Here is a 25731-nt window from a genome sequence, read left to right as displayed (position 1 = left end):
CCAGGAAAGATAGAGTCTCTTTCAGTGGTCTAGCCAGACAGAGTAAATTCTTATGAGTTAAGAAACAAGGCCCTTGAGTATAGCTTGGCAGTTACCCTTGCATAAATTCTGTGCTGCTTTGCTTTTAAACTTAGAGCAGGGTAAAATCAAATTATCATCAAGTGTCCATCGACATTTACATATCTTTAACATGCACAATTCTGTCATCAAAAAGCATCAATGTTTCTAACTGATCATTACATTTAGCAACTGATATAGTTTATGTACAATCTCCCTGGTGTATTCATAACATACTGAGCTTACCATGAGGCCCTTGAGAGTCCTGTAGAAAGGGTCAAGGAGCACACTGGCCAAAGAGCACACTTGAGTTGTTCGATCCCAACCATCGGAGCAGTGGACCAAGACACTGACCCCTTCTTCTGCCACAGCCTGCATGAACACTCAACACATCAGTGTGGGAGATTCTCTTAAAGTCAAGATTCACAGGCATTCAGAATCAGTCGTGCATTTTACCTTGGCAATGAAGGTTCCAGCTGCTAATATTGATTTGATGTGTTTTAACCAGTCAGAAGTTTCCAGTCCCAACAGGAATTCCCCCATGGATGGAGACGGAAGATCGGACACTGTAAAATGAGACATCATAATTACAATGACCCTTGGGAATGGTGTAGAGAAATTAATTAAATAATAAATATATAAAAAATTAAATGCATAGCAGCATTTTTGGGACAATAAAAAAAAAATTAACCCCAAAATATGCTTTTGTAGCACTTCCTTATATGGAAATTATTATTATTATTATTATTATTATTATTATTATTATTAATTTTGTTAATAATATCAATAATTATTATTGATAATAATACTAATAATAATACTAATAATAACCGGACTGAACACTAACCATTTGTTATTTTGCACATTAAAAAGAACCTCCCACACGTGTGTGGTTTTGTTTCTATTTTCAGACGAAAAATAATAAGAGACCAGGTCAGGAAAGTAAAGACCAACTTAAGAACAAGACACAATAACTACATTTACAACACCCTCCCAATGCAGAATGCGAGAATATTAAATGACTTTCTGTACTAAGGCTAAATAAGCAATATTTAACTGGAGTCAAAGTTTTGAAGGCAACGGTTTATAAAAAGCATAACAATATAAAGTGTTTAAGCTCTCTTCATTTGATTTACTTGGAATATGTGACATTGATACATTTTATCTTTGAAAGAATATGTAATAACCTGGTAAGGGTTTCATTAAAAAGCTCATTAGTGTGCAAGGACTTTAACAAGTACCTCTTCATTAAATATATGGTTGCATGACACTTACTTCCACAAGTTATATGGTTGTGAGAATGTTTGTGAACTTGTTGGATTTATCTGGATTCCTGCATGACTGGTTCTTAAAATATGACCATCAGCTATGCCATGCTAATACATAAAAAGTGGGCGAATACCAGAAAGTAGCTGTCCATTTGGCAGGTTTAGCAAACAACAAATGGCAGACAACATTTTATATTGCCATGTCATTGAACAAATGGTTTAAAGAATCATGCTCCATGACAGAAAAAAAATGTGTCATGCTCAAAGAAAAGCGTGATTGATCAGGTGTTCTAGTCAGTTCAGGTATGGGTTTGACTAGCCCTGACATATAAAAATGGCCACAATTTGTTACTTACTATTGCAAACAGAATTTTTTTCAAATACAATTTCAGAAGCTCTTGAGTGAATTTCATAAACCTAAGACATGGGTATTTGTATTTGTAAAGCCTTGGCCATCCAACATTCAGATCAAGATTTTGCATTGTTGGAGGAAGTATAATATTGTGGGGATGCTTTGTTGGTCTAGGGCCTAGACAGTCTAGGGCCTTGACAGTCACTGAAGGATCTATAAAGTTGTGTTAGAAAATCACACAGCATGTCAGGGTGTCAAAATGGAAGGGGTCTTGCATCATTACTTTCATACAAATCACAGAAGCCAATCAACAACAGAGGTTCAAATAGAAAAAACAGCATATTTTAGAATGAGCTGGTCAGAGTAACAATCTCCCACTGAAATCCCTTTAAAGTGGGGTGATTTGAGTCAAGATATTCAAACAAGACTTTGGAAAAAGACAAAGACATGCACAGGAACAGAACCATTTTTGCATAGATAACTGAGCCAAAATACCTCCACTATAGAACTGAACATCAGTTACAAAAACTTGTAACTGGTAAGCATTGTTGACAATATGTCACCATGAGGTTCAACAAGGCGATCCAATAACACAGCACAAGTTTATTGGGGCAAGGCAAAAAAAAAACAAACAAACAAAAAAAAAAAAAAACAGGAGGCAAGACATCAAATACTGGGAGATCAGGGAGGTCAAAACCAGAGTATACTGAAAACAGCAGAGAACACTATGTTGGCACAGGGCAAAACAATACTTTGCAAGCAGAGTGTAATAGTGTAAGTATTGGGAAGTTATCAGTCTGTCAACAGCTGGGGAGCATTAGTATTCTGGCAAAGAGGGGTGTGGTATATTTATTAGAAGTGTTTGACTGTCTTGGACAGGAAGTGGTTTGCAGACATGACAATAAATACAGTGCCATTAGTTATGTGTTTACACACTTTGTCCATTAGTGAAATTGACTGAATAAATCACTTTATCATTAAATATATGTGACAGGACAGGGTGGTGGTGGAACCAAGCACTTTCTTTTAGCTTTTTCTCTATAGTACCATACCAGTCATCCCTCCACAAAGGTGTAACACTGTTTTCTCGCTCCTGTGGGCTTAAACGCACAGCTCAGCAGGTGTGGGCAATCAGTGGTGAGTAGCAGGTGTGCATGGTCAGCAATGATTATCCCAAAGGATCCTGGGAAGTGGACTTCCCCCAAGGCTGAGTTCCTGTTCTCCTAGTGCACCCCTTAGGCCCCCTGCTGGTTGCCAGCAGAGCACGCTGGATCCTTACAACATTGTAACATTTTGTCCTGATATTTGTTAAATAAAATTGTCTGTATTTGTTTTCATCACTTAACAAAATGGGATCACATTTTAAGAGCGATTAGTATAAAATATAGTTAGTTTCAAAGGGTTCCCAAGCTTTTTATTACAATTGTAAATATTCTATGGAGTGCTACTGACTTCCTGTGAGTCCCTTTTTATAAGAGTGCTTCAAGCTTGGATTATCAGGTGAACAAGTTCAGGCCTTGATATCAGGACAAATACAGTCCAATGTTCTAGGAAACTACCATTCTTGGAAGAATTAGAGGAAAAGGCTCCAACTGCTTTTGCTGTAACAAGAGCTAAAACTGCCACATAGCCTCTGCTGGACAGCTACTCTCTGGTATTCACCCACTGGACTCCCTAGTGCTTTCTGGGGCAAAATGTTATCACAGCTAAGACTACCATTATTTTTCCAACACTGAATCAAATCATTCTCACGTCCCTCTTTTTCTCAAATGGGGAAAAGGGTCGCTTGGTCATCAACTTGAAACAAAAATAGTCAAGCAATGAAAACCAGATGGATTGAAAGAAACCTTACCATAATCCCCTGCATTAACATGCACATCTCCTACGGTCTATGTGATTATGACATTAAAAGAGAACACTAGGCTGTGTCCTGGTGTCTTAGTACAAGATGGATTATAAGACTACTTCACAAAGGATGATGGGACACTGGCTTGACTTGGTCCAGCAGTGGAAATAATTCATAACACAGCTCCATGCTCTTATTCTGAAATCCTGTACTACTAAGAAATATGAGCCATTTGTGGGGAATGATCCCTTGTACTACAATTTCAACTCATATATGTGTTGGGACATTGTGTACTTTATTTGTTCAAGTTCATCTTAACCTGATGTGAAATGAAACCTGACCTGAAAGCGGAAATTTGGAAACAGAGGTGACAGAATACCTTCAATCAATTTTTGTTGACTGTTCCTCATCACATGAATATTTTCAATGCCAATGAACTGAAACTTGATGTTGGTGTAATTATCCTCATTTTCATAACCCTTTCCAGTAGCCCGGTTTGCCATTGCATTCAGCTGAAAAAAAAAAGAGAATTTCCACAAAGCTTGCAAGGGTAAACCTGACCGTTATGATATATCTCTTGCATATAGTTTTTGAGTCAGAGGCCATACCTTGGGTCTGGTGTCCACAACATACATGAATCGGCTGCCAGGATTGGACTTCATGATGGCCTCCAACATCTGTTCATCTTCCAGGCATCGAGCACTAAAGCCAGACAGAGGCTGGCTGCTGCGACATATGACTGCCTAACACCGAAATAAGAATTTGGTGTAAGCAGGTCTAGAGTGCACCACTTTGGGAAAATAAGAGCTATGATGTACCTGTACTATTAAATGTGACCACTGGTGTAAAGTAATAGTTTAGAATGCTCTAGCTATGCAGAGACATTTATTTCCATAAATGTCTGCCATTTCCCCCGTTGCCATAGCGATCCCACATCAGATGGTAAAGAAAGTACTGAAACTCTATTTTTAGGGCTTTTTTAGTACTTCCGTGATCTTAAAGGGTTACAAATAAAAAAATCACAACCATAAGACCTTTAGCAATTTACATACTTTCACCCACAAATGATAAATCAAACCCAAGGCACTCAAGATGACACTGTCCTTTCCAGAAACTGGGCTCCATTTCATGAGAATTTGACATTGACCTCATAAAAATCTAAAGTCATGTTGCAGATAGGATTTTTTTAGACACTCTGATGACAAATGGGATTAACTGAGCATAGATATGTAAAGAAGAGGATGTTGGATGACTGGCACACACCACCCAGGTTTGTATGTAAAGGTAACATAACATGCTTGCATGCTCTTTGAAACTCCATATCCAAAAGCAGTGTTCTGTGGGGAGTACTTGGTCTCAATGAAAAGAAAGGCTTGTACCAACAATGCAAACCCACACAGAGCACAAGGAACTTGACCTGCGTTTTAAGCAGCTCATTTATCACGGGAACCAATACTGGACGTTTATGCCATGTAAATATTTTTGGAAGCTTCTGAAAGAGAAGATACATTCTGTGTAAGACTCAAGACACAGTTTATACTCAGTGAAGTACTTGGGGGGAAAAACCACAATGAAAACAGAAATGTCTAAAGCTATTGTTACATAAGAGGTATTCCATTTAAATTTTCTTTCTGCTGGCAAAAAACTACAAGCCAGATGACACTGATTAAAGGCAGAACCAAACTCTCAAATGCCTTATGAACCCTGAAAAGCTGATGTTCCTTGGTGGGAATGTGTCACAAATGCAGCAGAACTCACTTGGGTTTCCCTGTAGTAGTATGACAGTGTGGGAAAACGGCCTTTGCTGCGAAACCTGGAGCTCCCTACGATGACGGGGAGGCTGGCAGATTTGGGCACATACAGGTCAGCAGGATAAGTATCGCACACCTGTCTCGAACGAGGAGTTACACATGGAAACAGACATATTGGTTAAAGACATATTGATTCCTTGCATCTATGTATCACATGAAACTCTTTGTCGCTACAGATGTTCTTCAATATTATCAACAAATATGTGAATGTAACAGCCAACATACATTGGTGCATGTGCAAAAGTATTTGGGTTATTTACTGACTCTGTATTCTCGGTTGACGGAGGTGGTATGCCATAACTTATTTGACACTCCCATACGATTGTATTCAGCTTTCAGGTTTAGAAAGTCCCAAGCCTGGCCCCTCGCAGCCTTGTCAACATTTGGCATGAAGGAGAAGCAATAAAGTTCCTCATACCGTTCTAAAAGATAAATAAAGACAGATAAAGTTCTGAACATGGATTTGATCCCTGAGGCTGTATTTTCTCACCTTAGCACTGTGAGCATGAAAACCACCAAAGTGTAGAAAGAGCAACAAAACAATATTTGAAGTTGTGAGACACTCCAGATTACCTGTCCTAGAGAGACGTAAGAGAGACACAAAAACATCATTGCAGTCGTTCTCTTTGGGGATGAGCAGTTGAATGACCTGGAAATTCTTGCACCGTATGAGAAGCGGGTATCCACAAGAAGTAATGCTTAGCTTCTCAACATTACACACTAAACTATGAAGCACCTGTGATTAAAACCAAACATAACAAACAAACAAACAAAGCTCAAACAGTAAAAAAAGCTAATTTATAATCAGAGTTGTCATTCAGTTTATTACTGGTTCTTTAGTCTTCATATGATGTTATTAAACAGCTGGGAAACCCAGATTGCCAGTGGCAGTTCTTATATTTGCTATACTGCACAACTGTGCACTTCCTTTACAAAATGGGGAAAAATACTGTAGATGGTGGGTAGCATGTCTGACAGAAACCACTTACCCATAATTCATTGTGGACCTCATTATCTACAAAGATCGTATGAAAAGCTGTCAAATACAGTGTCCCAACTTGTGCTCTTCGAGAAGAGCTTCTGTCCGCTAACTGGACTCTTTCAACCTGAAGCATGACACAGCAGACGTTGGATAACAAATTTAGAAATCAATAATTTGCAAACAGTTTAGCCACAGCAGTGGTAGCTCAGTGACTTGCCAACAGAAGGTTGCTGGTTCAAGGCCCACCTCTGCTAGGTGGGCCTTGAACCTGTTGGGCCCCTGAGCAAGGCCTGTAACCCTTACTTACTGTGTTGTAACCATCAAGTTGCACTCACTCCTAATATAAGTTGCTTTGGATGAAAGTGTCAGCTAAATGCTGTAAGTGTAGACATGCGTGAAATATCAGCAAAGTTATTTTCATATATGACTTGTCGTGACGACTGATGTAATAGATTTGTTATCCTGTGGTTTTAACGTGTACATATCTCACATGAACTCAGTCTAAAAATCTTGTAATTCGGGAAACTGATATTACAACTGTATTATTTCTATCGTGTTTCTGGTAAGAGCTGTACAGTTGTGGCCAGTAAACATAGCTCCATTTGCTCTCATGCAGTCACATAATTTAGATATCAAAAACTAGGTTTCAAATCCGACCAAATGCAGTGACGCAAATACATCACACAGTTTGAAAGACAATAAGATTAAAAATATTTTAAGGCGTCCCATCCAACAGAAATACATGAATATGGGCTTTAAAACATGTAGCTATTTGTCAACTAATTTGCAATTGTATTGCATGAATTACTGGATATTGCAAATTAATTACCTTTGGCAGCCGGATGTGCTCCATCATCACAAACAAATCCCTAGACTGGCAAAAATGATCGGAAGCCTTTAGAAGCTGCTCGCAGTGTCAAGCTAAAAGGGCCATTTTAGTATGCATAATCTCATCACAGTTTAAACAAGCTATACGGAACCCATTATATAGAAATCGCTGAACCGATAGGTAACCTAGCTACCAAGAACATGTTTCCTCCGTCAGTAGTGGTGAATCACCATTCCCTCTTTGTCTACATTCATGGTCCTAAAGCCGACGTATTTAGGGGTTTGCAGCGTGACCATGACAGCAAAAAGCGGAAAAGGCCGGTTTAGTGAATTACAGCTGTAGGCCTATCTTGCAAGTATTTCTGAGTTGAATGGAAATTATCAGTAAAAATTAATTACCATTTTACATTTTAATGCCTGACTTTAACTTATATTGATGATTTTGTGAGCCAGAAATATAATTGTTGGATCATGTAAGTGTTCTTATTTTCTTTATACTGACACAGCCAAAGTTTATTGAGAAGTTCAGTACATGAGAGTCACCTCAAATCCTTAACTTACTGTTTGTCAATTTCATCTTTAAAAAAAAGATTGCTGTGGCTTTGATATAATTAGGCAAACCTTATTCCCATACCTGATTAGGAGCAATGACAACCCTAGAAAAACCTTTCCAGTGTGGTTCAAATGCAGTTACTCGATTGAAGGACACTATAAACATCTTTGCGAATTACTGTGTTTACTATTACTATTAGTGATCAGACACGATTACTGCTAAGGGATCTTGCGACTGGAAGGTGTGACTTAAAATGTGCTCTTCTATCGCAGGTTTACAATATGGGTTTTCATATGTGTATCAAACAAATGTGAAGCTGGGAATTTAGGATGCTTCACCACTGGTAGACATATGTAGGATCAAAATGTAAACGAATGCTTCTATGAGTAAATCATTTTTGGAACAGGGGCAGTGTAACGGTGGCAGCACAGAGGAAGCGAGAGGTAGGGTCGAGCCAAAGTGCTCTTTATTCTCCGTTCTTCACATACGACAAAACCACAACAAATATGCAACGATACTCAGTCCAACACTCTGTGTAGCGATGTACAGGCTGGAAGTGAGTAGTCCGGCGTTCCACTAATGTGCAGCCCTTTCTCTCGGGACCTGTGAGTTTAACTAGAGGGAGAGAACAAGGGACAGGTGAAGGTGATTAGTGGGCAGGGGATCGGGAACGTGGCAGGTATGTCGTGCGATCCCTAGCGGGATCCTTCTGGATGACCGGCCTCCCATGACAGGCAGTCCAAGGCTAAGGGTATTTGGGCGCTTCTAGGGCCCTGCAGAGGGCTTTCAATGATGTTTGGGTGTCAGCCTGGGTGTTGCCAAATCTGACACCATCCATCCATTAGGATGGAGAGTGTTAAAGCTCACTAGATGCTTATCATTCTGCACTCTTCCTGGCAAGCATCTCCAGTGCATCAGTGTTTCCAGTGTATCCCGATTTGAAATTTTTGCATAGTGGCCATCTAATTACATCTATCCTTTTCTATCTTCAGGGTGACAGTTTACACTTCATACTGTTTTTCAAAGCAGGACATGCATGTATTTCTCTAGGTTTGCTGGTGTTTAGTAGCTGTTATTTTAAATTTTGTATTTTTTTATTTTTTTTTACAGATTTCTTTGCCACCTTGTCTGACCATGTATTTCCAATATAGTCAGGATACAGTTCCTCCATGTGAGCTTTTACATTTAATATGAAAATTTCTTCTAACAGTTGTAGATGTAGGACACATAAAGTATTTGGATAGTCTGAAAATAACAAAATAACAGCAGGTCAAGGTGATTTGCTCATAAGAATTGTGGTTAACACCTTCAACGCACAGCATTGGGTGTCCTAGCAGTGATAGATGACATAATGACAGGATTCACAGAGCATGCAGCAATATAACAGTCCCAGAATATTTAGCATTAGAACAAAGTAACAGATATAAATCTTAATGGGGGTAACAAAGAGACATCATATGACTCAAAATAACAAATGAAAATAAGATTGAAGTATATAAAATTAGACCTTTAAACACATTTAAAGTAGCTTACCTATTTTACACATTCAGATTAATCATAAATGAACAGAGGAAGTCAACAATGTGTACAATTTCCTCATATGTGTCATTTTCTGAGCAGAAAATTACATGTTATTTATACCTTTATGACTGTGAATAACCAGAATAATAAACCAATAAGTCTGTTTAGGTGAAGTAGGCAGAAGCGATTCACATGGGTTGTGTTGCTGGGCACTCCCAAAGCAAAGTCTCTCATAACATATTGTTTTTCTGTCATATTTGGTAAAGCATTCTTAGCAAAAATCCTTGAGCTCTTATTTTTGGGGAATTTTATATAGATATGTATTTATTTTGTGACTGCAAAATGTTGGGCAACAGCTGTAACACAGGGATCTAAAGCTTGTACAAAGGAGAGGTATAAAAACAACCTTATATCAGTTTTCTATTTTTAGTTTATAAACCAGCTTTTTGAAGCTGCTGATCAATGGTACATACTGTTAAGTACATGTTAGTACTGGGAAAGAAAACAATGTCAAGGACTTCAACCTGCCAGTCATGCTTTTCCTTTGATAAATATTAGAGCTTTGCTTTGAAGTGTGCTTGTTTGGCCTGCAGAGTTGTACTGTTTGCTTTGAGTGCTTTTAATTTTTTTTTTTTTTAAACAATTTCAGATTCTTTTCCTTTTAGTTATAATGCCTCTTTTAATTAAAGAATCATGGGCCTAAGATAATTCTGCATCTTTACATATATTATTGCAATTAGGCAATAATGTAAAGAAATAGTACATGAATCTATATATCAGCCTGCAAACACAATGCAGTTCTAGCATACATAGACCTTATTAGTATATTAATTTTGTTTTCAAAATAAAAAAGACTACAGTGCAGACCTGCATGAAACAGTGACCGACAATACTTCAGAGAAGAAAACATGCCCAAGTATTTGCGATCTAACAATTTGTTATGACACTGTTAATAACAGGAAGCTTCTTTGAGCAACCCTGGGGCAGACTTTCACCGCTTTAATAAAGAGAGCATTAAGTTGACTTTAAATACATACTCATGATTTCACAAGGCTCCAGACCAGCATTAGAATGCAATAGAGAATAGATTTATTTTATGTAAGTACCCTGAGGTGGATTCAAGGTAGGTATTTGTGTTACCATTTTCAATGTTTAAAATAATGTATTTATTACCTGTGGCTATAAATCATCTTTGATTTGTTCATGTTTTAGACAGCTCTACTGTTTCTGCTTTGCATAAAGAAGGAAGGGCCATCCTATCCTCTTGTATAGCAGGGCCATCCTATCTTTTATATAGCAAGGCCATCCTGTGCTCTTGTATAGTTGATACATTTCTAGTCTTTCTGTAGTGGTGGTAAGAGAATATTTTATCTAATCTGGTATCTTTTATTTTCTGTGTTCCCTTTTACCCCTATGATCTACATTTGTTTTCATTATTTTATTTTCATATATTTTGGCATCATTAGCCTTAGTCACCTATTAAAACCCATTGACAGAATTAAATGAACTTTAATGTCCTATCAGTAATAGTAACATCATAAAAACCAAACATATGCACATAGTCCTTTGAAATGAAAAGTAATTTGTTTTCTAAGATAAATACAGTTAGTAGACAGTTCACATAGTGACTGGTGGCCACCACATTAATGCCATGCAAGTTACAATATTTATATTATTACTGCAAAATACAATGATAATACTTTTGAGGGTCTTTTACATACTGTATGTCTTCTATGTATGAAAGCTTTTTTGTCTTAGGTCAGCCTTTTGTGAACATCTGTTTGTACCATCTTTAGCCTTGTTACTAATAATTGACTGGGACGTTTCCTGGTGACAGCACACCTAAGTGGTGCAAGGTGCCCCATTGACAAACAGAGTTAGCAGCATGGCGTAGCAATCTGTTGTCTAAAGATCCATGTGCTCAATAGCATTAGATTGATCATTACATTAGTAGTTTGCCTAATACATCGGCAATACTCCATAAGACTGAGTCATACAAAACTGCATGAAAATTCTTTCAAATCAGTGAGATACATGTGACTGTAGGAATGAAAAGAAATAAAGGTCTTAAAAGCTCTTAAAAAGAGAGCAGCTTTTGTAACGACAGTGTTGTGCACAAAGGGAAATCTGTATACTGAATGGAATATAAAATACTGCACTATTTTGTCAGGATTATGAGATAGTCAGTACTACTGGAAAGCCACTATATTGGTCATGGTTGTTCATTCTTATCATGCCATACTTTATTCAGAATCATTTATTTTTAAAGGCTAAAAAACTTTATTGTAATATTGAGCACAGACTGGTATAGCATATAACCTTTCTGTTTGTGTATTTTACAGTTTGTGATATATCTTTTAAAAGATTGTTGCATTTTGATTGGGGCAACGTTTTGCAGCACGACTGGGCATTAGGTTTCATTTCATGTATTCTCTGCTAACCAGCTTTGGCAAAGACTCCTAAAAGTGAAAAAAAAAAATCGTTTACTTTGGTTTATATACTGCATCATGCCTCCCTATCTCCGAGGTGATTGTGCTTTTGAATGTTTGCAGTCATGGTTCCAACTTGCCCATCTATTATGGTTGGCATTTGTGTTCACAGTGGCATTCAGGACACATAATGGGCTTGGGCTTCTGGAGTGATGGTATATTGAGAGGGTGGGACATTGCAGATAGACCTGGCCAAGTCTACAGCAGTCAAAGACAGGCTGGCCCTGGCAGAAATTTATCCTGGAGGTTTGTACCCTAGCAATGTCTCTGTGGTATTGTGATTCAGGATTATGTTGAAAATTGGCTAAACGTGTATCTATATAAATATAGAAAATAAATAAATACATTTATATAATATGTATATTATTTATTTATTTTCTGCCATGAAATATATTTATGTTGTAGTATTTGGAACCTAATTTCTTTCTTGCCTTGGAAACTTAGCTTAACATGGATATATTGGTCTGTATATGCCCAGAAGCTCTTACAAACTTTTCCATAAAGGTCTTTTACCTGTGATCACTCCTCCGTGTTCCCCTGTCCAATCAACAGCCAAGCTTTTAGCGACTTGTTCACATTGTGCTAGTCAAACAGACGTGTCTGTTTCAATGTTTGTCAATGTCAGTTGCTTAACCATTTATCAGTGGTCAGTAAGTGCTCTAGCAGCTGGATATGTTTGGGCTGTGTGTGCATTTTTTAAAAAGAAAAATAAGCCATGAAAATGTTCATTTCTGCTTCCCCCCCCCCACCCCCCGACCCCCCCACAGTACATGAGTGCCTTTCTCTGGACCCTATATGAAACGCCATTATATGCTTTCTAGAGAAACTTTGCCTTCCACCGTCCACACTCACAGGCTAGCTCCACCCCCTTCTTCTTACCTCCTCCTCTTGGGGTGGTACAGCTGTCAGACCAATCTCATGGAGTCCAGGCACTAGAGCAGCACAAATTAGGGCCCACCAAGATAGAATCAAGGGAGGAGTGAAAATAGAAGAGTTGGGGGTTCGTATGTCAGCAATGAGGGCTTGAGCTTCAGCAAAGAAAGTATCAAGCTTGAGATGGCGCTTTATAGATAGACTGACCTACAACTCACTTTTGAACCAGTCAGTGACGAGATTCCTTAAGGGGTGTGTGGGGGCTGTAAAAACCTTCACTGAGCTGCTGCAACTAAGAATATTAAACCTGCAACTGCCTGTCGGATCATTCTTGCATTCTCCAGGTAAGTAATGTGGCAAGTCCATGCAAAGCCATTCTTTAGCCTTAGCGTTTATGCAACTAATTGTGTTAATGGTAAGCTAAGCATAGCCTGAAATTCAAGGAAATTCAAAGAGTTAAAAAAGCAAGGAATTGTTTCTCTAACTCTAGTCATTTCTAGGAATAATAGCCAGTGTGTTCAGTACAGACATGTTGGAGATTTGTGATAAAGGCTGTAAATCCTCAGAACTACTTTAGAGAGCGAGAAAGGGCAAATGCATTTTATGCAGCCTTGCATTATTATGGCAGTGTTCCTTTATGTGCACCAGAGAATTCCTAAGCCTCTGACAAAGTATATAAGTGTAGAAATGTTTATTTAATGGAGTTGAGTTTGCCAGGAGTTTCAGGCAGACTTTATGATGCAATCTCATGAGTGGATCTACAACCTGTGAATGAGCATGCAATAAATTGCAAACTGTCAATAAAAGGGAAAACATATTCATTTTGACATTCTGATGTAGAACAATGAAATGAATGCGAACACAGTGAATCTGTTGTGAAGGAAATATTTAAATGCACCTTGTTTCAAACAACCTATTTAGCCACCTTTGATGTTCAGAGAACAGACTAGAAAACTGTTCATAATAAGCCAATAAATTGTCTTAGGCAATAACCAGAGAACTGCAATGTAAGTGAAAAACCAAAACTCTCCTGGCATACAGATACATTAGTTAACAGATATTCTGCCTGAAGAGATTTGTAAAAATGAATTGTGTAATACCTGCTGAGATCTTTTTCTTCATTTTCCTTTCATAAGATTTTTTTTTTTAAGAAGAACTTGCCCAAAGCCTGTAGACACTTTAAAGCAAAACTAGTGTCTCCATACTGACTTCAAGGACAAATTGCATTTCCAGTTTGAGCAGGGAAATTTACAGAATTGCAATACAGCAACGGTATAGCATAGACTGAGCTGTATGTGTTGTAACTTTTTATGTCTGAAAAATGCTGGGGTAATTCAGCATTGTTGCAAGTGACCATGCTCTGTTAATTCCTCGAGAGGATTTACCACAATTAAATGCATAAAGTGTGATCTATAAAAACTGTTTTTGGTTACTCAGATTTTGTGGTTTAAAGATTTTTATTAACATTTTTATTGTTAGTAATTCAAGAACCTCCAGTATTGCTAGTTTTCCTCTTTTCTTTTTGAAGACGCACGTGGCTTTTAATGCTCAGTAATACACATGCACACACTATTAATACCTTTTTGGTTTATGATCTTAAGTGAAAGGATGCTGGCACACTTGCTGTCATTTGGCCACTCTCTGGTGCGAAGGAAAAATGTGGATTGTCTAGAGGAGTCCAAGCTGTGCCGCTGCCTCTCCACTTTGGACCTTATCGCCCTGGGAGTAGGAAGCACACTTGGGGCTGGGGTCTACGTCCTTGCTGGAGAGGTTGCCAAGGGCAATTCTGGTCCCAGCATCGTGGTGTCCTTCCTCATAGCTGCTCTGGCTTCTGTGATGGCTGGCTTGTGCTATGCTGAGTTTGGTGCTCGGGTGCCCAAGACTGGCTCAGCATACCTGTACAGCTATGTGACAGTAGGGGAACTCCTGGCTTTCATCACAGGATGGAACCTCATACTGTCATATGTCATAGGTGAGTGTAAGGTACTGATGGAGCACATAATTCATACCTTATAAAGACATATAAGCTTTAAATGCAAAACATCATATCATTAACTGCCAGTGTTGCCTGTTATTTTGTAATTTTTGATTTAGGCCCATTTTAAATAAAGGGAAAAAAACATGCACTGTACTAGGTAGTTATTGCACACCCTGTAGTTGTACCTAATTGGATAGCATAATTTATAGTCAACTGTAAGTTGTAAACCACCACTGCTGACACCATGATCGTATTCTCAAATTATTAGCCTTTTACTGGCCTCATGAGTCTCTTAGTTTTGACCAAAGGACAAATCCTTTTAATATAGATTTATACTGTAAATGGACTTGCTACTGTTTGAACAAACACTGTTTAATACTTATAAAAAGTCAACTGGTTTCAACTCTTAGAGCTTCAGAAGCGTTCTACTTTATACAGCTGAAAAGAACCTCTGTCCGAAATGAGCAGTTTGTTTGGAATGCTTGTGTAGTGCACTGGACTATCTACGACTCCCGCCTTGCCTTCACGCTCTCTCTGCGTCTGTAACCGCACTTTCCTTTGAAACAGGGACCTCGAGTGTCGCCAGAGCTTGGAGTGGAACGTTTGATGAACTCATAGGGGGCCATATAGAGAAGTTCTGCAAAATGTATTTCAGAATGAGCCTGCCTGGCCTGGCTGAATACCCGGACTTCTTTGCAGTTTGTCTTATCTTACTGCTTTCAGGTATCTACTTATTTATTTATGTTTCACACCCTGCGTCAGGGGTTTTCAAGTAAAACTCAAAGATGAACAGACTGTCAACTGCCTTCTCAGGAAGGTCTGAGACATCATAACCTGCACTGTTGTATTTTATAAGCTGCCAGTTCACTTTTCTGTCCCTTACAGCCGTCTCCTTTTTGTAACTATAACGTCATTCTGATTGGCCGAGTTAAGCGCTTTAACACGAGTCACAAGACGAAAGACCAACTCATGAAGCACAACTCTTGCTTCACATGATCTGTTAATTCATTAAAAATGCTTTGCGGTCCGGAAACAAATCCTGGGTTCATAGTCGCCTCTGGGTCTGCTAACTGGTGACCTCAGCCATAATAATGCCTTAAAACCGCATTCGGTAAGGCCGAGAAGAAAGTGGACTTGGGTTTAAAAATCGAACGAGTGCAACTATCAGGCTCCTCCCCCTTCCTCTGGGCTGCGCTCCAGCTCCGCCTCCAAAGCCCCGCCCCACAGAGGAGGCAACTGTGGACATTGCTGGCCAGCAAAGAAGCAGAAACCTTTCATACATAAAACGTAATCTACAGCAGTACTTGTCCCGTAAAAGAACGAACACGCACCAATGAGGCTGTCATAAACAGTGCTAAATAAACAGTAAACCATTTCTGAAAACATTCAACAGGCACAGGCAAAATCAGGAGAAACACCAAACCGATGCGACTGCCTGTGCACTCCACAAAAATCTTTTCAGCAACATCCAAATAAAACAATCGGAAACAAGCTTACATTTAACATTATTACATTTTTGGCATTTAGCAGACCCTCGTTTCCAGATCGACTTACAAAAGTGCTTTTGTACAGGGATCAATGCTGATGTCAGAAGTGCAAAACACGTATAAGTGCTCAGACAACGATAAGTGCAATGACAAACAATATCAAAACTACGCGCTAGTTTTAGTTACTCTACAGGTGCAGGATCAATGGTCATTTTAAATATTCCACTAACAGATAAGTCTTCAGTCTGCAAGGAAAACCGCTGGAGGAATATTGTCTCGACGCTTGTCCTTCTTGAGACTTGAAGCATGGTGTTTCTAGCCGAGCCATACTTCAGATTCGAAGTAATCGAAGCACGGATCGGGCTTTGACCAACGACATTATGTAGGTTTGGCTTTGTAGGGGAGCGTCGAGGTTTTTAAATCTGAAAGCCAAAAACGGGCACGCATCAACGGAGTGCCATGTGTGAACTTGGGAAGACTGAAGGCGTAGAGATCTGATAGTCTGAGATTTGGTGGCTCGCAGAGGAAGACCAGCAAGGAGTGTTACAGTAATCTAGCTCTGAGATGACAAGAGACTGCCCAAGCACACAAGCCTCGAATCCTTCGTATGTTACAAGAGAGAGTTGGGAACTGGGTTGTCCAAAGCTATGCCCAACCTACGAGCAGTCGCGGGTGACAAAACCTGCGTGTCAGAAGGCGGGAAAGAAAAGTTAATTGGGTGTCGTTAGCCCGACAGCAAAGTCACAAATGCAAAAATACATCAAGAAGGGGTAACTAGCTAGGTGCCTGTCAAGCATAAATGTGCAGCAGCGGTTCTGAATCCTTTCAGCTCTTTCCATCTCTGAAAAGCCGTTCCGTTGTGTCTCCTTTATGTATAGCTCGGTCTAATTCTTTTAGCTTTCTTTTCTACATCTGTCAACTTCTTTTTACGTCTCTTTGTTGTGTAAGATGCTGCTGGCAGATGAAGGGTGGACAGTCAGTTGATGAAGGTTGTATACCCACCATCGCTTTTGCAAAGTTCTCGAAGCCAATATAACAAAATGTTATTTTCATACTACTGCTTACAATTTAAAATGACTCGTGAAAATAATGTCCGTACTTCTCTCCGGCGCCTCGATGCACCGTAGTAGTCATCTTGATTTCTGTCTGCACTAGCTGCCGGTAATTACACAATATCAATATAATTCACACGGATAAACACAACACCAACAACTTTCGCAAATCTGTGTTAAATTCTATTGTTTTCCATCATATACATGTTTGTATATATGTCCAGCTGCAGTTATATTTCATAGTACGCACAAGAACTGCCCACCCAACGCACGGACATAAACGAGAGAGCTCGAACAGTACCTGTGCTGCTCTCGGCAGATTCTTCACTGCATAAAGTATGTTGTATTTTCAAAACCCTGAAAACTGTTCAGTTGCATAGTTCTAGGCAACCTGCTAACACACAAGATACGCTAAATGCTGCTAAATCCAACAATAAGCGCCAGAAGTAGGGAAGTGAGCACAAATGATCTGTCTTCAAATATACCTGCATCATAGCGTTGTCAGTGAACACAGTGGATGCAGTCTCATGGGTTACTAAATAAAAGAAATACATGATCTGCTGTCAAAGACATCATCTGCTGTTGTACATTTTAATTTCAAGATATAATATTTTTTAAAAAGTACGCACGGTGCGGATAGGCTTACGCCAGTGAAGCACAGGGATATCACTGATATGGGCAAATGTATTCTCAGCTCCATTAGCAGTCCGCAGCACACTAATATTGCAGAATCACCAACATTTGAATTATTAGGCTGAGGACACTGTTTCAAGAGGACACTGTCAATGTAAACACAGGTACTGCAAAACACTAAGCTTAGTAGGTTACTTACGAAGTCTTCCCCCCACTAAGGCTTAGGGTTACAGTATGTGTCTTCTACCAGGGTGTGATTGCTATTGATATTGGAATCCTTTGGTTGCTTGCATGTAGGGTTTTTGTGCTCGACACATATTTTTAAAGAGAAGTTCATAACAGGACACAACAGGAGAATCATCAGTATACAGAACTCATTTTGCATTCTTACTCCTATATTTTGATTATGTAATGGAGTTTCAGAACCATAATACTGTGTTGGGTTCTTATATATGTGTTTATTCTTTGCAGGTCTTCTGTCTTTTGGGGTTAAAGAGTCAGCATGGGTCAACAAAATCTTTACATCTGTAAACGTGCTCGTTCTTATGTTCGTCATCGTCTCCGGGTTTGTCAAAGGAGATTCTCTTAATTGGAACATATCAGAAGAAACCCTCATAAATGTCACTGCTATGACAAGGTAAAAGATATTTGCTTTTAAATCTTCATGGTGAAGGATATTGCATGTGCATGGAACAGTAGTACATGTAATATTAATGTGATTCCAGCTCATATGTCGCTCTGGTGTTTCATGACAGGAATCTCTCTTACACTGTGAATGTCACTAGCGATTATGGTACTGGAGGATTTTTGCCTTATGGCTTTGGGGGAACGCTAGCTGGTGCAGCCACATGCTTCTATGCCTTTGTAGGGTTTGACTGCATTGCAACCACAGGTATTCATAAACATATTGGCAAGACCTGACATGACTATAGCTGTCAGCAAAGCAGAGACATAACGTTGGTGATTTTTTAACAAGAGTAATTTATAATTTATAATCTATAAAACTATAGTAAGGTGTTTACATTGCAAAAGGGAGACCTTTGATGACAGAACAATGTTCCTTTGATCAGGTGAGGAGGTGAAGAATCCTCAGAGGGCTATTCCCATCGGTATCGTTATATCCCTGCTGATTTGCTTCTTGGCTTACTTTGGTGTATCTGCTGCCCTCACCTTCATGATGCCCTACTTTCTGCTGGATGAGAAGAGCCCTCTGCCCATGGCCTTTGAATTTGTTGGCTGGGGACCTGCTAAATATGTGGTGGCAGTTGGCTCACTCTGCGCATTATCAACCAGGTAATAATCCTTCTGGTTCACAAATGTTGTTCAAAAGATAATTCAAGGGCCTGTCAGACAACAGGCTATTTACAAAGGTGAGGTGTGCCCAATAAGAAATATCTTACTGTCTAGTGAAGTGCACGATTGGCTCTGTGGTGGATTGATTTCTAAAAGAAAAACTTCTAATACCTCTTTGGTGGTGGTTTGTGTGAAAGAGAAGCAAATATGCTTTGCCTATGCACATGTTTACAGTTGCGGCTTTGTTATTGCACTCTTTCAGGACAAATTCTAAGCATGATCAGTGTCTTTCTTTTTTCCTGGTAAGTGAAATTAGCAAAATCACAGGAAATGTGTCCATTTTCTAGATCAGTTAAAGTTTATATAATGGAAGTATCATTTAACTTTGTAGGAGTTTCAAAGGAGAACTGTCCTTAAAACATGATGAAATTGGAACTTTGAACAGTTTCTATTTTTATTACAGTAAAGTACCACCCTAATGTATTCTGTTCTTTTATGAACATGTTTAAAACTTTGTCAGATCATAAGTTAAATTTTACAGCAGGGCCTTCATAAGTGATCCAGGAAAAATGAAGATGATATGATTGAAGGGCTACATCCCTAAAATCTCCTTAAATGCTTTACAGTGTTCTCATCTGAAATCTCCGAAAGCAGATGTACAGTATAGAGCACTGTATAATGCATAAGAAGAATGTTTAGGGATTTGGTCCCCAGCATGTAATTGTTATGCTCTGTGCTGTGGTGCAGTGAGGCTGGTGTGAGGGGGTTGCCTTACTAACGTGTTGGTCCTATGCATGTCTCTGCCCCACATGCAGTCTGCTGGGCTCCATATTCCCAATGCCACGTGTAATCTATGCTATGGCAGAGGATGGTGTGCTTTTCAAAGTGTTAGCCCGAATCAATCCTAAGACGAAGACCCCACTTATTGCCACAATGACCTCCGGTGTAGTTGCAGGTGAGAGTTGGGGGTAGAACTTGCTGTGTAAAATTGGCAACATGCTCCAACAGGCAAATGTGAAGGTCCAACATTAGGCAATCATAGACAAGTCGGAAATTCATACACAAACAAAAATGCTAACACAATGTGCGAGTGCAAAATAAAAATAAGTTACGCCTGAAGTTGGGGAATCATTTGCTCATTCACAGTTGCCTGTGGTGTTCTTAACTGTCAAGACTACTTTGTGTTTGAATCATGACCACTTTTTTGTCCCTAGCCTGTTGGGCTCCATGTTTCCTCTTCCTCGCATTCTGTTTGCCATGGCTCGAGATGGCATACTATTCAGATTTCTTTCCAAACTGAGTAAGCGTCAAACACCAGTAGCTGCCACCATGGCAGCGGGAACCACGGCGGGTAAGCTCCAGTGGAGAGAGGTGTAGCATGGTCTGCTTCGGTGGAGGGGCGCTGTGTGCATGCTCGGGCTTGCGATGCATGATTTTTGTCCGGTGTTGGGTGTGGTGATTTGAATCCAGATGGTCCAAATCTGTTCTAGCCCAGAACTGGGTCACTGCAGATATTAGCTTCTTCCCTTTGGATTAAACTCTTGGAGGGCTTTGGTTTAATCACTCAAGTTTAATTACAAACTATGAAATGAGGTGCAGAGTGTGTGGCACAAATGGGATTTTGAAATCCCATTTTAGGTCATGACCATTTTTTTTTTTTCAATTTGTCTTTGTTTTCTATAAATGCAACTAATTCAAATGTAGCTAATTTGAAATGTGAAAGAATCAAGGGCATATTATAGCTACAATATCAAACTGGACCAACAAATCACTCTGAACCAGCAAAAATCTGCAGGTGTGAGTTAAAATAAAAATTTGTTTAACATACACACACTGAGCTTATGAGAAGGGTGCAGCTCTCTGTAGTATCAGCTGCAGAGTGAGAGGAAACTGAAAACTGTACCCTTTGATGCCTGTGGGGGTGAATTCAGTGTGTGTTTGGTGACTCTGTAGACAGCTGGATTGAGGGTAGAGGGTAAAGTACAGCAAAAGCCCTGGGCAGGGCTTAGGCTTTGGTTTAGGAGGCCCCCAAGATTGCTTTGAATTAAGTCCATACTGATGCACTTTTGAGTTTATTAATGTACATTGATAGCCTGCTGAGTGGAAGTTTGGATCTCTGCAGTGGATCCATGGGGCATATCTGGAATTGATTGCTTCCAGTCAGTAAAGAATTTGCGTTATGTCTTGGTATGTGAGGGAGTCCTTTGCTACAAGTTTCCATGATCATTGTTGATATTGTGTATAGTTTGTTCATTAAGTATTGCTACAGAATGTACAGTATGACTGCTGGACATATAATTATGTGTCAATATTCCTCTTTCTGAATAATCTCTTACCTGTAAAGCAGCTTTTATATATCTTAATCTTGAAAGCTTTTCCTGAGAGTTTTATAATACAAGAATTTTATTAAAATGTTTATCAAAATTAATAGAGATTTCCGTTTGACCAATGATAATACAAATCTAAACTAACAGTGTGGAGTTTGTGCATGTGACCCTTTGTGCCATCAGTTGTAAATAAAAGAATACCATATAATATATAATACAATATAATGCAAATAAAATAAAATGAATTAAGGCAAAATGTGCTCTTCAGTGGGCATTGTTTATTTTTTTTATATTTAATCTTCACCAGTTTGATACTGTAATTTTAATCCGTAGACAAACCCTTGTAGACCCATAGTGCTTTGTTTGTTGTTATTTTATGAATGACGCTTGATTCATTGGTGCATTATTTGGAATTCAGTGAAATGTCTCTATGTAACCTGTAATGTTTTGTCTATTAACCCCACAGCTATCATGGCTTGCCTCTTTGACCTTAAGGCCTTAGTGGACATGATGTCTATCGGAACCTTGCTGGCCTACTCTCTGGTAGCTGCTTGTGTGCTTATTCTCAGGTTTGTATCTGTGGTCTCACTAAAAACTCCAAAACATGGCTGGGTGGCAAACTAAACCTCCAAGCTGCAAGCTCAGAAGTATAAAGTGCTGCATGGTCTCGAAGGTTCACGTGAAAGATGCTATGGAATGTTTACTAGAATGCTTATTAGATCTGTGATGTAATCAGCTGAATCCAACTACTGTGCACACCTCGATGGCTTCCTTAGCTAATGGGTTTGCTTATTCAGACCTATTTTCTCAGTCTGGTTCACCTTAAAGGGGGCACAGTTATGTTTGCTGGAGTCCTAAAAATGTCCTGTCTATGAAAACAGGAATTTAAAAAATTTGTGGGACGCTGACCAAAAAACACACGGCTCTGATCCACATGAACCAAGAGGCCTTTCAGGATTTGGTACAAGTAGAGAATAGTGTTTACAGACTTAAGGGAGACTATCATGTGTTACGTGGGTGTGGTGTTATAAACATGAAAACTGTGCTCACTAACATGGTTCCATTAACATGGTTCCATGTAAGTGTACCATAGCCAACACACAAAAAACACTAACTATCCTAAAACAGAACAGTTTTTGTGTATAACTGAATTTGTTGCACACAAGAACTCGTCTGTTTTGAAGTTTGAAATTTTTTGTTTATTATTGTTATAAAATAAGTATTCAAATGATCATCTTGTAGTCATGCTTTGCTGTGCCACTCTATCCTAATTATTGATATTCCTACCTTTCTGTAAAACATATTTTGTCCATGGGGAATTCAAAAGCAACAGTTCCCACTTGAACAGCTGTTTATAGTCAGCTAGTCAGCTATGCTTCCCCAGTTTCCCATATGTGTATTGGGCTTTGGCATGTTGTGATTATTACAGTTGCATGACAGACATTATGTGTCATGATGAAACCTTTCCTGTATTTCAGGTATAGGCCAGACTCTGTGTCGGAGAGCACCGGGATCAGTGAAGAAAGCAGGGAGTTGGGTGAGTCTGAGCTGACTGAGTCTGAGTCGCACCTCAACCGGCTGAAGGACAAGGATGTGACAAAGCTGCACTCGCTCCTCAACCCCTCGCTGCAGCCCACCCAGGGCTCATCCACTGCCGTCAACATGGCTGTCGGGGTCATAGGTCAGCATCACGCCATACCTCATGACCTCTGACGTGAACACCCGCAAGATCATTGCTAAGACATTCAACTCATAAGACCCAGAAGATTTATGGTCTCTTGCTGCATAACATTCAGATGTGTGCGTGGGTGTGTGTGTGTGTTGTGTCTTTCTCTAGTTATCGTAGTGTGTCTCATAAGTGCCCTCACTACACACTATGGACAAGATGTCCTTGCTTTGGAGCCCTGGGTCCTGGGGACGTTGGCGGCATCCTTGGTCATTTTTTTCACGTGTGTCTTCTTGGTTTGTAGACAACCACAGACCAGCAAGAAGGTGTCCTTTATGGTATGTAGACTGCAGGTCAATGCGGTGTCTGCTGAATACGTAGGACACAAGAGGTTAGGGCCTGTAGGGCTGTAATAAGTTGACGGGAAAAAGGATCATCAGATAGAAGCAGAAGGGGCAGTTCAAACAGTATGAAAAATGTCAGCGGTTAATTTGGCACAGCTTGCTATATATAATGCTTGAGTTTAAAAGACATATGTGTGGTACAAAGAATGTAGTTTTGTGAAGCCTGGGATGATAAAAGGAAAAGATTAAACAGAGCCAGGGCAAAGTTTGAGTAGTTACAAAGGGAAAACTGCGTAATGCATGTGCTTGAGAGCTTAGCATATTGCTCTCACCCCTGCTGACATCAAAGGCAGTGTGATGCAGCATGGCAGATTTGCTTCATTTGGCTCACTAATACCCTGACTAGGCTTTAAGGAATAAATGCACACCTGAGCAGATGTTTAATACAGCGTGTTTGTTCCATAGGTTCCTCTATTGCCCTTTCTCCCCATCCTGAGTATATTTGTCAATGTCTACCTCATGGTGCAGCTGAGTGGAGACACATGGATCCGTTTCTCTGTTTGGATGACTGTGGGTAAGTGCTTTCTCTCTCTCTCTGATATGCAAGCATGCACAGCACCCCCCACCAATTAGAATATGTACACTTAAATACACACATGCACACACACACGCGCACACTGAAGAAGCAACAGGATTCATTTATAGCAGAGCTTTATGAAAGGAATCTGAGTGAAATCTACTTGAAATCCAGTGTTGTCCAAGACTAGACTTTGACCATGTAAAATAGTGTGATTAACTCTTGCACTTCAGGTTTCCTCATTTATTTCGGTTATGGGATATGGCACAGCAGTGAGCACCAGAGGCAGCTGCAGGGCCCTGATGGCATGCCAGAGAAAAAAAGGTTCGTAAAGGACGGCGGCGTGGAAACGTTAATCCATCCGGAGAAGACCAGTCAGTTTTAAAGGATGGCTGATTATACTTAGTTTTACAGACCCTACACCAACTTCCAGTCTTGCTGAGCAGTGCACCTACCCCAGGTTGTGTTGGGGATTAGGATCGCTGTTCAATAATGTATTGTAGCCGTTCTGACTGATTAGTACCCTCAAGAGGGTTGTGATGGGTTAATGTTAATAGACAATGTAGGAAATATGAACTTATCTCTGTCATTACTGCTGTGCATTTGTGCATTAGTGAGTGTCTTAATAATTTCAGCTCTAAATGAGCTTTTACAGAATTTTAGACAGTAAACTACAATTACCTCTAGTCTACAGTTACCTCTAATTCATATGTAGTATCTTTAAGATATTTCAAACAGTGAATAGTTAGCTCCGAGAGCATTCACTACTTGAGAATAATCTGTCAGACTTTACTGATGAATTTTTTTTTCTGTTATTTTGTTTTATTTTAATGACCATAACTATGAGTATTCACAGTATTTCTAATCCAAAAAAGCCTTTTTTTTTTGCCACATTTTTCTTTCCTTACCTTTTCCCTTCAAAGCGCATATTATATGATAATTACCCATTTCCCATTTATACTTTTACTTTCAAAGTGGCATGTAGTAGAATTAGGATGTTTGGAACTCTGTCTTGGCAGTCTAACTCTAAGATTACATTCCATTTGCTGACTGTTTTATAACTGGGTTATTTAACTGTCCTGTTTTTTTATTGTCTTATGTACAGGTAGTTCTAATACCAACTCAATGTTCTTTCATGCCCACAAAAGTGTAAAGTATGTCAATCAAACTCAGGCAGAAGCTTGTCCTCATATAAGTTGAGAAAAAATAAGTGTTACGTTTGTACTCTGCAATCAAGACGTTTTTTTTTTTCTTTTTTTATTCTTTATATAAGTGCATTTAGATATAAAGCTATTTGTAAAAAAAAAATGCCAAAAAAGAAAGAAAATCCCAGAACAGATATATAAAAATATCTTTGCATTGGCATTAAATGCACCATGCATTATTTTTTGACTATAATCTGGATGGTTTCACATATCCTAATATGGTTTCACATATCTTTTCTTTCCCATTGTGCTTCTGTTAAAATGCATTCACTAGTACAAAATGGCACCCCAACAGCTTTGCCTTAATCATGCCCTGTATGTCTTACTGCTGTGGTCCATGGTTTCAGTGTTATCCAGCTGATGTACACAACTGATGCTTTGATACCAGCAGGCATGATTGGCCAAGTATGCCCAAATCAAGAACCTTTTTCTTCTTGCTGTTTTCCGTCTCAATCGTTGTTCGGAGTTGTAGTTGGCTTGACTAGAATTTTGAAAACCTGAAAGAATAAAAATAGCTAATCAAGAGATTTATATCCATCTATTATTGGCTTTGTATCCTTTGTAACAATAACCCATATAAAATGTCTTC

General features: G+C 39.2%; 2 protein-coding genes across 2 annotated transcripts in view; one reads left to right on the top strand and one right to left on the bottom strand.

Moving 5' to 3' along the window:
• Nucleotides 1-7385, bottom strand: part of mtmr7a (myotubularin related protein 7a) — an 11179-nt gene extending 3794 nt beyond the window's left edge. Inside the window, exons 1-9 of the mRNA XM_027012987.2 lie at nucleotides 7146-7385; nucleotides 6324-6440; nucleotides 5908-6070; nucleotides 5599-5756; nucleotides 5282-5410; nucleotides 4132-4266; nucleotides 3903-4035; nucleotides 514-623; nucleotides 304-429 (exon numbers count right to left, since the gene is read on the bottom strand). Coding sequence (XP_026868788.1) covers nucleotides 304-429; nucleotides 514-623; nucleotides 3903-4035; nucleotides 4132-4266; nucleotides 5282-5410; nucleotides 5599-5756; nucleotides 5908-6070; nucleotides 6324-6440; nucleotides 7146-7172 — 1098 coding nt within the window. The 5' untranslated portion in view covers nucleotides 7173-7385. The remainder of the gene's footprint in view (nucleotides 1-303; nucleotides 430-513; nucleotides 624-3902; nucleotides 4036-4131; nucleotides 4267-5281; nucleotides 5411-5598; nucleotides 5757-5907; nucleotides 6071-6323; nucleotides 6441-7145) is intronic.
• A 5255-nt stretch (nucleotides 7386-12640) lies between these two features.
• On the top strand, nucleotides 12641-25673 carry slc7a2 (solute carrier family 7 member 2). Its single transcript, XM_027012988.2, has 12 exons — nucleotides 12641-12924; nucleotides 14182-14552; nucleotides 15126-15281; nucleotides 18202-18367; nucleotides 18486-18622; nucleotides 18801-19023; nucleotides 19839-19978; nucleotides 21817-21919; nucleotides 22829-23031; nucleotides 23188-23354; nucleotides 23826-23934; nucleotides 24171-25673. Exons 2-12 carry the CDS (start codon nucleotides 14189-14191, stop codon nucleotides 24320-24322), a joined length of 1920 nt encoding a protein of 639 aa, XP_026868789.2. The 5' UTR covers nucleotides 12641-12924; nucleotides 14182-14188; the 3' UTR covers nucleotides 24323-25673.
• The last annotated feature ends 58 nt before the right edge of the window (nucleotides 25674-25731 follow it).

Source organism: Electrophorus electricus, chromosome 12, assembly GCF_013358815.1.
Source record: "Electrophorus electricus isolate fEleEle1 chromosome 12, fEleEle1.pri, whole genome shotgun sequence".
NCBI lineage: Eukaryota > Metazoa > Chordata > Actinopteri > Gymnotiformes > Gymnotidae > Electrophorus > Electrophorus electricus.
This window is presented reverse-complemented; position numbering and strand designations above follow the sequence as displayed.